The 16,935-nt window shown below is 40.9% G+C and overlaps 2 protein-coding genes across 3 annotated transcripts in view; both read left to right on the top strand.

Annotated features, from left to right (window-relative positions):
- Positions 1-16,935, top strand: part of LOC107273612 (inositol-pentakisphosphate 2-kinase) — a 60,186-nt gene that overhangs the window by 22,201 nt on the left and 21,050 nt on the right. The window contains exons 2-3 of one of the 2 annotated variants that reach the window (XM_015751987.2): positions 858-905; positions 7,032-7,159. Coding sequence is in view for 1 of the 2 variants with exons in the window: in XM_015751984.2 (XP_015607470.1) it covers positions 875-905 (31 nt within the window). In the remaining variant the exon portion in view is untranslated. The remainder of the gene's footprint in view (positions 1-857; positions 906-7,031; positions 7,160-16,935) is intronic. The other variant, XM_015751984.2, reaches the window with a different exon arrangement.
- Positions 12,967-16,525, top strand: LOC107273613 (protein BTG2). The gene has a single exon (XM_015751991.2). The coding sequence runs from the start codon at positions 13,599-13,601 to the stop codon at positions 14,058-14,060; it is 462 nt and encodes a 153-aa protein (XP_015607477.1). The 5' UTR covers positions 12,967-13,598; the 3' UTR covers positions 14,061-16,525.

The following is a 16,935-nucleotide window of genomic DNA, read 5'->3' as shown; positions in this document are numbered from 1 at the left end:
ACATAGGTTATGCGCTATTTATTTTTCTTCTCCTATTTTTGCCATTTTTATATTGCCCAAAACTGTCACTGGTACTACCAATGAGTATAGATGCGAAATATACGATATTGGATAGTCACAATAGCCGGCAAGTCGTTCACATAGAAATTACCGACGTTTTCAAAAAAAGAAAAAAAAACAAAGCAAACTTCCCAGCTATTATGAATACTCAGCCATGGCACTTTTTATCACGTAGCCATGGCAAAGCCTTGAAGAAAGAAGTCCAAGGATGTAATTTCGGGTCGCAGCTGCTCCATAAGTCAAATCATTATTCGAAACGAAGGGGTCTACCTGCGTTCGTAAATCTTCGTGAATCTTCGGTCACCTGTTCTTTGTTATCAGCTAAATTCGCTCAAGAAGCCCCCAACTGCGTCTAAGACCAAGCGGATCAAAGGCATAGAATTTATCTTGAAGTACATATATATATATATATATATATATTATTAAATCTAACATTTAACTAGTGATTTTCAAAAGTATATTTCTAATTCGTCATACCTTTGTAAAAACATCTTTTTTCCGTCATCTTTTTCGTCACTCGCCTTGGAAAATAAGGCACAAGGAGATATGTCTACCTTCATAATTTCGTCGTTACGTCACATCCGGCCTGTATGCCTTTCAATCTTCATTGATCCTTACACCGAGTCCTCAACACCAGTATCTCGGACGTTAATGAACTTTCTTATTATTTTTCTTCCCATTCCCCCCTTTTGCTTTCTTCTTCTTTTTCTTTCGTCTTTACCAAGCAAAGCTTGATCACTTCTTTAATTCTACTCTTTGCTCGTCATTTACGCTAATCTCGTTTTATCTATTTTCAGTTTCGCTCCGATGACGAATGGTTCCACTTTGCGGATCAAGGTTTAATGGTGAGTTTACAATTAAGTAAAATTATATCTGAACAATGCTGATATCCATTTCGCAAGACAGCGAAATTGCGACACGTACGAGAGCTGCAACCTCGTTTATTGAAAACATCCAATTCAACGAGAACAGATCGAAAGAAAATAGTCCATCGGGCGAGTACGTTTATTCGTGTGAAATTCGCGTGCGATACTAACGGCAATCGTCGAAGTCCCATTCACACCGTACCAATTTATTTTGTCCAACCTGAACGAAACTAGGACGATACCCGCGCGACACGAGACAGCGTTCCGAACAGATACGGCAAAGCGCTGTATAAATGTTCTAGAACATTTAAGAGAAGGGAGGCTCCGAAGGAAAATCAAAGCGGATCAATGAGGTTACGTGAAAAATTCACAGAAACGACCGCAGTCGCGTTTCATTTACAAAAGATAACTCGGGTTATCGGAAACTTGGACTGATCGTCTTGACTTCCGGTTTGAATAACTTTCTATGCGAAGGATAGACGTCGATTCGCCGGGCGTCTTGATCGAAGATACATATTTCTCACTCGGACTGTACGTCTGAAACCTGCGGAACCCGGTGACGTCCCGTTTGAATCGCAACACGCGATTTTATCGCAATTCGACTTTAAATTAATACTTTCTTTTTTCTTTCGATCTTTTCTTCTTCCTTCGTCTCTTATTCACGCTTCAACGAAATCGCGTGACCGTATTTCATCTTTAATTGCAATTAACAGTCGATGCACTTTTTTCTGTCTTTGCGGTTACACGCGCCGATTACGTCACTCTATATCGTACGCACCAATCAATGACTGTTATCGGCGATAATTTATTCTTAATCGTAAGATTAATTGTTCCTCTATCCCGTATCTAACGAGATTTTATATAGTATAATTTTTTAACCATTTATTCGATTTACTCGAGTCCCATTTTTTTTGTCTTTTTTTTTTTTAATATTTTTTTTTTTACAATGCCAACGTCTATCCTGTATCACCCTATACATAACAGCTATGTAGCACTTATCTTAGTCACCTATCGTTAGTGCACGATCAGTCATGAAACTTTTTACAGACTTTGCCAAAGTGAGTCATACTCTTGCGAAGAGTACCGAAGCGCGTCGATTTCTTGCACAGTTATTCTTCCATTTATATACACATATATATTACGGAAATATCGAAAAAGGCTGCCTACCACGCGAGGCATTGAATGCCAAGCGTAATTTAGGTCTTATTGTACATACCTAAAAAATGATATACGTCATTCGCTTTGTCCTGAGACGATAAAGGAGGATTTTTGAAAAATCGATTTTTTTACGGAATCATTATATAACATGTTAATTAGAATGGCAATCAAAGTGCCGTCATAAGCTTACGTCATAATGAGATTAGAGGGATAACACGTGAGAGCTATGGATGAATAATTATTGAAACAGAATTACATTGGATGCCAGCATACCAGGTGCTGTACTAATAGTTATCGCTGATCGCGAAATAGAAATTGAAAAGTAAATCTGTCAAGCTTTTCGTAGTTGGCAAGTTTTGAGAAACTTTAAAAATAGCAGATAGTTCCAAGTTCAAGGCTGTCCGTCACCGAAGGTACAGTCTCACTTGGATAGTCTGTTAATGATTGTGTGAAAACACGTGGTCGATTCCGTATGTACTTTTCGAAAATGACAGAGTGACGGATATTTTTTTTTCCCCCCCTATTAATAATTTTCTATCGTAGTGCCGATCTGTCCAATGATACTTTTTACTGGTCACCCTGTAGATTACTTACGTACTTGTTCACACCGGTTCTACTTGTACGTTCACGTCTAACAATACTTACGTTAAAGCAGACTCCGCAATGGGCCATGGATTGCAGTGTGCAAATGGCGAATTATTAATAATAAAAAGTGATTGCTTCAATAGAAGCTCGTTGCTGTAATGCCCGGACGATCCTGAGAGTGTAGACTGCATTTTGCCAAGTACTCGCTAGCGTTGGGTACTTGATTTCTCGTATATTGAAAATGACAGTCGACGCTGCCTCCATCTAGCGGAGGATTTTTATATCTACAAAGAACTCATGAACGCGCACTCTACGCTCTTAGCTTCTATATAGTCCCGTTGCACGTGGCCAATCAGTATCACGCGAAGGATCGAAACAGCACATCGCATGACGATTCCGACGACCAATCGGCATCGCTCAAAGTGACAACTGAATTTCGAAATACATTCAATATGCGCCTACGTTCACACTGACTCTGGTATTACGCCCAAGGAATTGTGGGAAATCTTTAGCAGAGATCTGTGCCTGTTTTGAATATGTCCTAAAAGAGAGCGGATCTCAATAGTTTCTATAGAAATTTCAAAGTGAATCCGTCTGCTGATTATCGCCGTTCATATTGCCGTCGAGTAAATCTCTTTGATATTTTATTTTCATAAATAAAGTGTCTACCCACCTGATCCCTTTGGTCTCCGCGCGATTATTAATCCGATATTACTCTGATTCGCGTTCGCGTACCTTCATCCTGAATTTTCGCGTCGCTTCGAAAAGGCCAAGACGCTCACTGAAAAACACGAGGACGACACAGAGATAGCGACGACGCTTCCTCGAAGTGCCCGCAGCATCGGCAACCCTGCGCTTCTGAAATTGTATTTCAGGTCGTTGAAGAATCTCGGCGTTCCAGACCGGTCGTTGATTAAGGTCAACTCGTGGCTCCTGGCGTTTTCACCAATGGCAAACACGCCGTGAGATATAAATTCTTCGATACTCCAAGCCGCACGAGTAATTCACGGCTTTGTCGTCATTGTATGCGTGCGTGGCCTGTGGCTAAAGAAATCTTTGAAAATCTCACCCTGACGAACGTGAGCCGGTTACGACGCTGCTCGAAAAATAGTTTCCTCGAAATTCTTTCGTTTCTCGTGGGCGTTCACGGACGTGAAATAGAAGTCTTGAAAATGACTGTCACTGAAAATACTCGGTATTTACCATAGCCATAGACAAGTCACAGAGTATAGAAGAGCCAAACGCAGTCGAGACGGCGATCATTTTTATCGAACGTTTACCATTGTATCACTGCCACTTACACGTGACGCCAACGAATTCTGCCCCGTCGTTATTCTTCGTAATAAACCGCGACGAAGCGATTCGGTGTAACGTAACGCTGAATACCTGAGGATTTTCTGAGACTTTTATGTTTACGAAAGAAAAGGACGGCCATATTTATCAGCAATCGACTAGGGCATTACGGCGCGACTGCTTTAGTCAAATTCACAACTTACGCAAGGTACATACACGTTCGAATGACGGTTTTTCCATAACCTGTACCATACAAATATTCGTACGTAAATTACTATAAGATTTTTCGATCTTAACGGCGCGTTTCTCATCCGCGCGAAATATAAACCGTGTACTGTTTTCTATGTGCGCGAACTGCCAGAGCCATTTCGGCCAGACATATTTGGCTGACATACGGTACGCGGAATTGGGACGGTTCGAAATACACGTGGTTCGTTCGTACGCTTTTAAAAGAATATAAATTGTTGACGGTACAACTTGAATTTATAGTGATTATTCTCGTTCCTTTTTTTTTTTAACGAGAATCACTCAATCGTTACGATTCTTCTATCGTATATCGTACCCACGCTACGTGGGTTGCGAGATCCACGCGAGGTAAGACTTCGTGAATGCTCGCGAGTACTCGGCAAGCTTCGGATCGCATAGACGATGCATCACCGATCTAACCTCAAAGATACAATCAGGGAAACCCGTCGTAGAGACTAGAAGTAAAGCCGGAGAGATATTTCTCAGGCCCTTGACCGTCGTAAACTAGACTCGTGAAAGTTCGGCAATGTTCGTGAATGATCGGACTAGACCCCTTCTACATTCGTGTACTAATAATTGTATGCCCCGTACACGAGGCCTTATTATCCGTCTGACTATGCTTGTTCGTTTTCATCGTTTTACAATGTAAACTTATACAATATATATATATATAAGTGGATAACATACGTAATTTAATGCCTGTATAATTGATAATCTGATAATTCCTTACACAGACCAATTCCAGTTGGCACTCCCTACCCGTTTCAGGACTATGAGTTACGTAGTTTCCTTTTCTTAGGATGCGATCAAACTCTCGTCCCTTTCTAGTACGATTGTTGCGTCAGGATGATCGGGACTAGGAGATAACGAAAAAGGCATAATTCTCTGCTCAATATATTGGCGTCGCCTCGGTGCGATTGCGACTGAATTAAGTGGATATAAATAATGTAGAGTTGAGCCAGTGGTAAGATCAGTGCTTGTTATACCGGCTGGATGAATGGGAAAGAGAAAGACACTGTTTATTACTCTTAAAGTCAGATTTTAGTGTATAAGATAGATCTTATGTAAATCCCACGCATATATTTTTGTTTACATGGTGGCTCCATCTTATTTTATATATATATATATACTATCCACTACACACTCTCCCACGTTCTTTTTTCACTTCGTTCTCCATTCACTTAGGTCATTGATCATCATTATCATCGTGGGGCGTCAGTGTCAGCAATAGTATTTGTTATCTGTGCTGGATTCTCTGCTAGAAAAATTCAAGGCCAACGTTCCTCGAGAATTCTCGAAAATGTCAAGAGCCATTACCTTTACGAGCGACTAGTGTTATTTGTTTTTGACGTGACTAAGAAATTAAGCACACGATTTGAGCGGTCGTGAGTGATCAGCATGTTTCAACGAGCAAAGAAAAATATTCGTACCTTGTACGGGGCAAGAATTATAAATGTATACATGAATAAGCGTTCGCTCCGTAGCGACTTCGTTTGTTTGAACCGTTTGAAAATTTTAGTTCCTCGTTTCGCCGCCAGGAGGAAGTCTATGGCGTACCTCTCGCGTACGCTTCTAATTCGTAATTGACTATTTTAACGTGCCTATCTAGGTTCTACGGACGTATCTAAATGTAGTCTGTATATATTAATATATCCTCGGAGTGACAGTAGCGGAAATGTACGTCCAATATACACGAGGAGATTATAAAGCCAGCTCGAGAAACATGTCTGACGAGACGACGCCTTGTTACCTCGGCTAATGTTGTTAAGCCTACTTTAAAAACGTGCCGATACGCTGCTACGACCATGAACTACGTTTACTACAGACACGCGCAGTTCGACAATTTCTTAAGAAAAAAATAAAGCCAGTCTGTCGTACTGATTGTTATGACTTTTATCGTTGCAAGTCCTCATTAGTTTGACGTTCCGGTAAGCATCGTCAAATTTACGTAGCACTCCGTGGGTATATTGTCCGCAGTTGATATATCGTTGCAGTATATAAACTGGCAATTAAATGATTGAAAATCCATGAGAAATAAATAAAATCGTTATTCCTTACTCGACGCAGTATCCATTAATACGATATCTCACTTTTCAAACGATTATTTACGTCTGGCGACAACGCGTGCTTCGACTCACGTAGTCAAAATGGAGTCACTGACGCCTTCGAATACAGACGCGCACGTAGGACTAGACGTTTGAGCGCCACTGAAGCAATAAAAGAAACAAGCCGGGACGTCAGCCACGCCGAGAACTCCAGAGGTCCCTATACCAAACAGTTGAGTCCAGTCTACACGATCAAAATACTGTAGTAACACTTTATGGAGAAATTCAATGGGAGTCTCTCGGTTGGAAAATGTATAACGGTTCGAAGTTCAGAATGATATCTGTCAGATTTAAGTTTATTCGTGCATACAATTACAAGATCCATATAATAACGAGTAAGATACATATTTGGTAATAAAATAATATTCAGGATAGCCCGAATACGAATCCAGTCTTTTTATCATAAGCTGGAGACGACGTTTGTCTGCTTTTTCTTTCATCGAGCGTACTTAACCTCAACGTAGACAAAAGGCGGACCAGGCTCGATCGAGGGACCCCAGTCAGGAGTAGAAGCGAAGCCGAACTCTTTTCAGGCCCCAACAGAGCTTAGTATCTCTATACATTTTTTTTATTCATTTCTTACGTATGTACCAGATCGTATCTTTCCTTTCTCCTCGCTCGGAGACCTCCTATGTCTCCGCTGCATACTAAGACCCCGTGGATCGGGCTCTCATTACTTTACAGCACATTGTCTCTTTTTTTTTTTTTTCTTTTCTAGATCGACACAATGACTCACAGTCTTTGGGACTCGTTGGGCCTCACAGTCGTTCGCTTGACACTAGTTCTACCAGGATATTTTCAATAGTGGATCTGTACGGTTAAACCAAGTCATTTCTACTCCCGTTGGTAAGTCTGATCTTAAGAAAATATACGGAACGATCTTATGAGAATTTTTTTCTCCTTGTCCAAAAAGTGAATTCTAAGCGTTAATTAGATTTTTTTTTTTCTATCGACCAGTCTCGTCGTACGGCCATATTGGATTTATCTATCCACGTATAACGAAAATCGATCTTTTAAACTCTGACAGAAGAAATCAGCTTGCTTCACGCGAATGGGATAGCCCAGGCTATTAGGATAACGATATAGCCACGTGAACATTGAATTTTCAAGTATTCTGCCTCGTACAAGCGTGCTTCGAATATCGAGTAAGGAGGTAGCAGCCGGAATCCCAGCCCGGCCATATCGATTTTCGAGGCTACCTAGTAGCACTACCCCTAGGCATCCGTTTCCTTCTTCCCGTATATACATATATATCCCTAGTCCCTTTTACACTCTGGTCCCTTCATGATAGTCCTGGCGCATCTTATAATAATTTGAATACTGTCCCCTGGCTATACTAGCGCCACTCGTCGGCTTATTCCATATATTAACCCTTCAAGCATTATACGTATATACTCCAGCATAACCGATGAGACTAAAATTTTTTTTTTTCAAATTTCCCAGCTTTTCTTTAACACCAAAACCTTCAAATTCCCTTCTTATACCCGTGATCAAAATTACTCAATGTTGGTATTCATGTACTCTGAATATTTTATCAAAGCTTTTGCTTTTTTAATTATAGCCACACAGTTATACATTCTCTTGCTTCTGCACCAGAGCCAATCGTCAAAACATGTAACGCATTTACGAAGTATTGCGCGGCCGTACACGTGGTATAATATTGAAACTGTACAAACAGAGATACGATACAAGAACTTTTGTAATCTTAATAACATTTTATCGTATTTCGCGTATTACGAAAAACCTTTACAATTACAGACTGAAAATTACTGTACCAGCGTTTATTACACGTACGCGTGTATTATTCATACTTCCACAACCGAGAACAGTCTAAAAAATGTATTTTAAAGTATCCGTACGCGTAAGTCTATTCGAGGAACTGGATACCTTTATAAATCCAGACTCACCCGTTACACATACTTTTCATAACAACTGTACAGGTCGTTTCGCTCGAGAATCATTACTCCCCTCGAATCAGCGCCTAACTTCACACTCAACTTTAATTCAATCTTTTCCCTACGACTTACTAACATCGATTCGAGTCCAAAATTTCCATGATGATTCATGATTCGCGACCGAACAGAATTTATGCTCGGTGCTTACCAGCGAGTCATTTTTCAGAATTGATATTTTAAAAAAATCTCATTACCTCCCTCGCCACCCCGTCTACGCAGGACGTGTTCCTTCGTATTCTATTTTTATTTTTCATCCATAAGAATTGTACTCAGAAGTATCAAAGACATCATCATCATGATCATTAGCAGCCATCAACGTAAATTAGCCTGTGGCAAAAGTGTATGACACAGTTTATATGGTATACCGTGTATATATATAGTGATACACAGTACAGTACAGAACCATAGACTATGCATAGATAGTAAAGAAACAAGTATTATTAATATACCAGTATAGAAATCTATATACAGCATATAGATAAGTATATATAGGTCGTTCATAACCATGGACATAGAATACAGACCAGCATACACTATGCATAGATAAATAGTAAAGAAACAAGTATTATTAATATATCAGTATAGAAATCTATATACGGCATATATATATAGTTCGTTCATAACTATAGACATAGAATACAGACAGCAGATTAACCTACCCGGGTGATTGTAGAAATGTTCAATTCAGGCTACATCATTTGTACGGTTTATATATACCGATTCTTATAGATCGTCATTATACTCGATTAGGGTCATTGTTCCAGAGTATTACCCAAAAGATTATTTTTCGTCGGTAAGCTGGTTCTGGTACTTGCTGTTCATGGCAATGCCGACAAATTTCGACGGAATACGTTTTCTTGCTTGTCAATAACATAAGTACCCTTGTTTGCTATGGTAACAAAAAAATCATTGTCTTTAATCGCCACCCTATAGCGACCGATTATCATCGGGTTTCGATTGTTCGCTCTCATAGAGTAAATGGGTCGTGGCTCTGTAGGCACTGCTTACGGTATTAGGATCGTAAAGTGATGTATTTGAAAGGATCCCTGAGGAATATTTTACGATTAACATTGCGAGACTCAATTATCCTGATGTACCGTACGATTTTATGAATATATTAATTGCCGTTTAATTAAAATTTTCACGCGTAATTATACGTGTTTGCGTAGTGCGGGGGGATATACGAAAATTGTGATAGAATTGAGTGTGACAAAAAAAAATTGAAAAATTAAAAATGCACGTGCACTCTCACGAAACGTACCGTACGTAGTTGAAATTATTGGGTATATGGAAAATTGTGAATGTAATATTTTTTTTTTTTTTGGGGGGGTAATTTTTAAATTTTGGTCATCGTAAAATTCAATACTCTTCGAATATCGCCTCTCGACGCTCTTGCGCCGGTAGCGTTTGCATTTGCGTAATTCATGGACGGACTGGGGGCTACGGTGTGTGTCAGCGGACAGGAATAAGCCACCTGTGGCGAATATGAAACGCGCGAATTTCCAATATATTCATCGCGAAACGCGATTCGCGTATCGAACGATGACGATATTTTGAGTATTTTTTAGATGAGTCATTAAAAAAGTAAATTTCGAGTGTCGTTAGCGAAAGTGAAATTTAAAAAGAAAGTGAATAAAATGCACGTGTCGATAATCCACTTTGTCAGTGATGCAAATTGAAATTTTTTAGTCCATGTCATTCGCGACACTGTGTATTAATTACTAGGAAATAGAACGTAATGGAACTTTGGTAAAATATTTTCATTTGATCATTTTAAAATTGACGTATTATACCACGAGATACTTCGGCAATATATAAATCATACTTGCTATACGAATTATCGTTAATTAATACGCCTAACCTCTTTTGGTCTCCGATACGCGTAATCGCCGGTCAGTCCGTCAAAGGAGTTTCTAGTAAGTACGAATTTCCATATAGAATTTGTCAAGCCTCGAGACCACTGTTAATTTATCACAAATGCAAATTGGCATTCGCAGTAAAAAAAGTTTTTGAAAAAAAAAAATTGTCGAGTGCATTAACAACAAGAGGCAGAATATTTCAGATACGCATTCACGCGTCGTGTATTCTTCGTTACCCGTTCGCATGACGCAACGAAAGACTTCGATTATTTACACTGTTGGAGGAAGAAAAGAAAAATTACATAAATTTCTCTTCACGAGTCTACAGGACACTCCTGACGACCGTATGAGAAAAAAAGCCCCCTTGTCATGTAGAAACGCGGAGTTGAAATCTGTAATGGAAAAAGACGTTACAGGAGAGAAAAAAAAATAAAACTGGGAGTACCCATCGAGAATCACTGGGCAAAATTTACCTATCGATCCTGCCTACTGTTGCCAAGTTGGCTACGAGAATTTCATTGTAATTGCGGCGCAAACGCTTTGACACGCATCGCGAACGAGTGCGAGAAAATGGCGTCGTCAAGCCTTGTTTGCGTATACGAGTGAAATTAGCAGGTTAAATATAATCGATTCATATCGATGTGGCTGAGAAATTTAATCGAACGATCATTACGCTTCGCACATCCTACGTACGTTGGGAATTAACGGACTCGAGCTACTTGAGGTCGCGGGCTGTGAGAAAATGTGGAACAGGACTTTTTCAAAATCGATGGATTCCACGTAATTTCAGGATCATTAGCCTAAGTGGCTGCCGTACGCCCACGTGTCATCTGAAAGTCCTTGTAAACTCGCCTTGATGGCATTCTAAACATTGGAAAACAGAATTCTCTGTATTAGTTGTTTAATATTGAACAACCAATGGATATTTATCCATTGGCGTACCTTGAGCATGTGTATATGTACATTGGTTATCACATTCGCACGCACTACAGGAAAATATGTCATAAGTAATTGGCGTCAGGACAAAAATAAAAAAATCCACCGTGGCAAGGATAATGTAAAACGTGGGAAGATGAATTTTTGTAAGAAAAAAATGTTTATGAGAAAAAATAACGTTTACGGTAGATGGTTATAAGTACTGGCAATTAAATAGCCGATCTCGTATAGTCTTGGCTTTGAGCAGATATAAGGTCTATGGCTAATAAGCAGTGCAGTGGGAAATATACTTAGGAAGGCAGTAGGTAAACGGGTTATGCTGTGAATTACGGCCGACGGTGCTCCGCTTTATGGACATACATATATACGTAATAAAATCTTGTAAATATAATCAGTGGGAAAATTGCTCGAGTGGAACTCTTGGTTTTGATGGTTAACTTCCGTTTTAACCTTGTGGATATCCAGTAGCACAAGTACCGATATAGATAGAATGGTTGACTGGTATTCCGGTATAAAGAAAATGTCATACGTGATATTCCTCAGCCAATTGTCCAATTGGTAAATACGAAATTTTCATAGGTAAATTTGACTGCGTTAAAAAAGCCTGTTGAGCTGCCTACAAGATGTTTGCTGTAACTGGTTAACGGATTCGTAATATAAAATCCTTGGAGCAAGTGGTACGTTCAAACGATTATCTTCATGGTGAGCGACCCGCTAAAATGGAGTTGTATTGCAATAAAAATGTATTTGAAAAAAAAAAAAAATAGAAAATAGTGCCCGAAGATCGTACCGTAGAACTGTGATAGAAACTTTCGACGACAGTTGCTAAGCGCGGGGTTACGCGTGGCATTATAATGGGTGAAATGTTCCGTTATGGCCGGCATAGGTTGCACTATGTTTTTTGTCCCGGCAGTCCCACAAAACTAGACTAGCTACTGCGCTCTCTGGCTCGCACATAACGTATGATAGTTACATGGATGTGCGAACGGCTGTATGCTATGTAGATACGTGGAGCCAATGTATCCAGGTAGGACAGGCTGGCAGATAGTATATTTATATAGAGGTATAGTCGAGTCGTGTAGATACCTAGAGGAGAAGTGATACCGGTTATGGGTAGCGTTATATCCTTCACTGGAACGACCAGGTAGTAGCAGGTTTTCGTAAGTAAAAAAGAAATATGTTAGCAGCTATAGACGTAGAGACAACCTTTTTCATTTAGGCAGCGAAACACGGCAAGAGACGCTGAGCAATATGGCGTCGGGTTGCCGTGAGATCTTGGAGTCGCGTCGTCATGAAGTTTCCAAGCGAACGAGTGTGCTCGAGTGGTGTATACGCTTTCTAGTCGACTCGCCGACGCTGCGTTTCCTGTTCTTTCCATCACTGACGCTCTTACCTTGCCGACGTCTTTGAGTTGGCAGTTTTGGAGACTACGAGGTTGATTGGCTGAAGAGAGTAGTCTTTTCTGCGAGAAATTTTGAGGGTAGAGGATTGTAATATTTAGTAAGGTAGATCAGATGGATAAAGTTATACGATTAATTTTGACGTACGTAGTTATACCTGAAATTTCGTACATGCTGGATAAAAGAATTCAGGTACCGTCTACTGGTTTATGACGTTCCGTAAGGTACTTTGGGTCTACCTGCCTGAGGATATAATCGAGAATAGTAGTGTATTCATTCTTTCTTAAAAAGAAGATCCTTTTCCAGGGTTAGCTTCGTGTTCAATAGGTAGTATGTGTTCGTCATTTCGTATACGGTCCGGTTGTGAATTGTGCGCATCCACTGTCGCGCAGCTGGATATCACGTGACACGTTGAATGGTGGGGTAAGCGGGAGTATGATTGGTCGATAAGTTTTATCCCCACTCCGTACCCCAGGGGAACAAAGAGACGAGCCAACCTCGGCAGCACCGACGTCCGCAACCATTAGAAAGTCGTCGGTAGTCAAAGGGTGCGGTTCGCGAGTAGAGTGGAACGTTTATCGAAACGAGAAAGTTGCTATATACCCTGACACACGGTATACCTGCTTGAGAGTATATAAGAACGCCATTGATTACCGATACGTCGGGACGCCAGTGGTAATACAGATCGATAAACAGTAGGAAAAGCCACCACGGAGTGAAAGACTCTCTGTGTACGAAATTCGGAGCTATTCCGTGTGTGACTACGCGTTGGGTCTAGCAGCCGTGTCGAGATCTCAGAAGACTTGGTGCTTCTGCGAATAAAAGCAAACCGTGTCAAGCGTCACGAGCGTCATACCGGTATCCGCAGTAATCCTGACGCGTATCCCGTTCGCGCTGGAGTGTAAACGCTGTTCGAATCGCTACGGGACGTGGCGACGCCATTTTGAGACCTTATCCGTATCAAAAGTAGTGGCTCGTTGTGTGCCGTGACCTGTTACATGTATAGGGTGCGTGCGCGAACCAAGTGAAATAAAAGGGGCTGAGTGTGCATCATCATCGTCCTCGTCATTGTCACCGTGACAATTTTCACCATTACTTCAATCTTCATCGAGGGATCTACCGTCAACCTGTCACCATGAGGCTAGAAATCGTTTCCGCTGCAGACTTTCTCGTACATTTACTCCGACTTCAGGCTGGACAATTATCGGAGCGTCAGCTAGAGATGTTCAAATCCTCTTTGACAGAGGTATTACGGCACAGATATAGGGATCACTGGTTCCCAGACCGACCAAACCGTGGCTCTGGGTACCGTTGCATTCGCATCAATGGCAAAATGGATCCAGTTATAGCTCAGGCAGGTGCAAATGTCGGTCTTCTACCAACTGTACTTCATAGCCTCTTTCCAAGCGAGCTCACCATGTGGATCGACCCGTCTGAAGTCTCGTACAGAATCGGCGAGAACGGCTCGATCTGCGTTCTCTACGAGCGCACGGAACCGGAACCCGAGGAGTCGCAGCAGTTCGAGAGCTGCAAGGATTCATTACTTTTGGAGCACACTCAGTTTAGCGAACAGATCGCGGCGTTTGTCTCTAGTTGAAGCGTCTGAGACGCCTTTAATAAGACGCGACATTGCTTCGTTATCGCCGTGTTCCCTTTACTCCTATTTCGGTACCTTTCTCCTTCGAATCTTTTTTTTTATTTTACCACGCTCTCGCACGGGACATCCCTCCTCGACGAACATAGCCCAATGTCAACCATCGGAAGACTTACCCGCATTGTCGGCATCCATTAAACTTCAACTACACGACTTATAAACATATATCATCTACAAGAATAAATCTACTTCTTCATCGTGGACCACCTCTCGCTGTCACGAATACAGAAGCTTCAATGGTCAATGGCATCGTATGATCAGCATAGTCTTCATCGTGATCCTGTTTACGTCCAGCTCGACGTGTCTTCTTCGTTGATCATAAGAAAAAAAAAAAGCATTGCCTGCGTAATTTCTACAAGATGGATCCTTGAACGGTACAAGAAACACTTTATCCGACGGCTCGATATAATAATTCAGACGATGTGAATGAACGAGTGAAAAATGAACAATTACAATAGAGACTAGACAAAGTATATACATATATATACATATTTCTCCCACCAGCATCTTGGTACAGACTAGAGAGAGCGTTCTTTTTAAGTTTGAATTCAGAAACCTTAACGACAACGCGATTGGCTGAATCCATCGTAACGGATGAAAACTCTAGTCTCTGATTGGCGAGTCGCGCCTATCCCCGCCCACGGTTTGGCGCATCCACCGATTTTTATAGCATCACATCGCATGTATCCAGCATCACCACGTCTGATCGTCGCACAGGGAAGAGCCGTTATAATATTTTACGCGTCCAAGGAAGAATCTAATCCAAGAAAGAGTCCATCAATTTGCAAGCATTTACGTTTCACCTGGACGTGTTATCGATTGATCTCAAGCATCGGTGACGTTCTCTCTTGCTCGTTGGCGTCCCATGCTCGTGCAACTTCCCTGCAATAAGAATCAGAGGACAGTCGTATCCGCGCCAATGGCGAAATCGCTATCGTCAATGGTTTCCGGTTTCTCTCTCTATGGAAAAAAAAATTACAAACCCACGTTCCACCCTCTAGTCTGGACCGTGTATTTACGATAAAGTTCAGAGCTATAGACACCGGTGAAAGTTTCCTTCTTCGGCCACGCTGTCTCCCCCCACGTCGTACCGACGCACCGCCATTTTGACGTCGATGAGAAACTCGCCTGCCTGCCTGCCTGCCACAAGTCGTCCCTTGCGTACTGAAGAGGATTGTATACACACTCTCCAGTTATACAACACGAACATAAATACTGAAAATGCACGCTCCACTTTTATCTCGTCACAATTCTCCCCGACGTAGAGCCCAAGGAGCCATCAAGTGGGACAATCCTAGAACAACCTCAAGAAGATGTTCCACAATGTATGTTCATCCAATGTACACCAGTAGCTACGATCTCTCTGTATGCCCGTCAACGTACCAACCGCAGGAAGCCGAGAACGAAAATTTGAAACCAGGACCTGGCAGAAGTGTCCCGTGACACGATACGGCTGAAGGAAAGAACAAAAAAAAGCACTGTGATCTCTTGGCGATAACGGTAAACCGAACGGGGGGCGAGCGTATACTGGGGGTAAAGTGAGTGTGTGTGAGAGAGATAATTTTTTGCGAGAAAGAGACAGAATGTTAGATACGCTGACTGAGAGGATAGAGAGAATGAATGATTTGAGAGACCCGAATGAACCGAAAAATCGATGTACTGATATCTAAATCCCATTTATTCCTTTTTTTTTTAGTTTCTTTTCACCCTGTCGAATTTTTTTTTTTTTTTCAAACACTTCAAGAGTTACATACTCACTGATAGTGATTAACGCGTGATATATATATGTGTATATATATATATAGATTTTAAAAAATTGACCTGTACATCGTCGTTGCGTCTATACACGGTTTTTTTTTTCTTCGAGAAAAACAGGAAAAAACCTGCAATCGCTTTAATGACCTATGTCGTCACACGTAATTTCACTATATAGTTATATTTCTCGTTTGTTCTGTGCATCGAAGCCGAGAGTCAACAACGCGCATGAGAGAGATAGAGAGAATGAGTTATAAAGTATAAAAGAGCGAGAGAGAAAATGGAATAAGATCTTGAATGAGAGTGAAAGAGAGCGACAGATAAATGGCATATAGGTACTAGAATGCGTGTTAGAGAAAGACAGATATAAATAAGAAGAATTAAAGACCAGCAGCTCTTATCGCGTTGATCATATGACGTCACTCTAAGAATATCAGAATGAAGAAGACTCTGCGTATGTAGGAACTAGACAAAAAAAACACGTCTGTGATTATAATAAGGATAGAGTGACAATATAGGCAATCTCCAAAATATATATATATATATATGCATGTATATACGTCCAGCTTAATTTATAACAACGTGTCGTGCACGTGTAACGGTCATTCGAATTCTGTAGAAAAAATTGGAGTGTCGAGTAATGAAAAAAAAAATCAATTACAAACCATTAATATATATGTATTGTTTTGTTTGGACTAGAAAAAAAAAGTTCTTTTCTCACTGTACATATAGTTGGGAATATCAGCGTCGAAGCGAGGGGACTATTTTATGGTGAAATCGGTACGGAGGAGGCCCTTCGCGAAGACACTACTTCTCGATGGTTCAATTTTTACATGTTAACTGGATTTGGTGCACGCACGGTGTATGTGATGCGTACGTATATACATATGTATATGCATGTAGAGATATATATCTGTATATCTATGTACATGGGCACGTAGCAATTTTGGACAAATTTTTTTCTTTCCGTACTCCTTACGTACTTCCGGCTCAAATCTTTTAGATTTTTCGGGAGAAACGGCCGAGAGACGGAGAATTTGATATTGGAGATAAACGAATATGA

This window comes from Cephus cinctus, unplaced genomic scaffold (genome assembly GCF_000341935.2).
Source record: "Cephus cinctus unplaced genomic scaffold, Ccin1 Ccin1_scaffold1762, whole genome shotgun sequence".
Taxonomy (NCBI): Eukaryota; Metazoa; Arthropoda; class Insecta; order Hymenoptera; family Cephidae; genus Cephus; species Cephus cinctus.
Note: the sequence above shows the minus strand (reverse complement) of the source record. Positions and strands in the feature narration are given on the sequence as shown.

What these genes read in the sequence shown, in the direction of transcription:
- LOC107273613 (XM_015751991.2), top strand. Translation starts at nt 13,599, where the DNA reads ATGAGGCTAGAAATCGTTTCCGCTGCAGACTTTCTCGTACATTTACTC.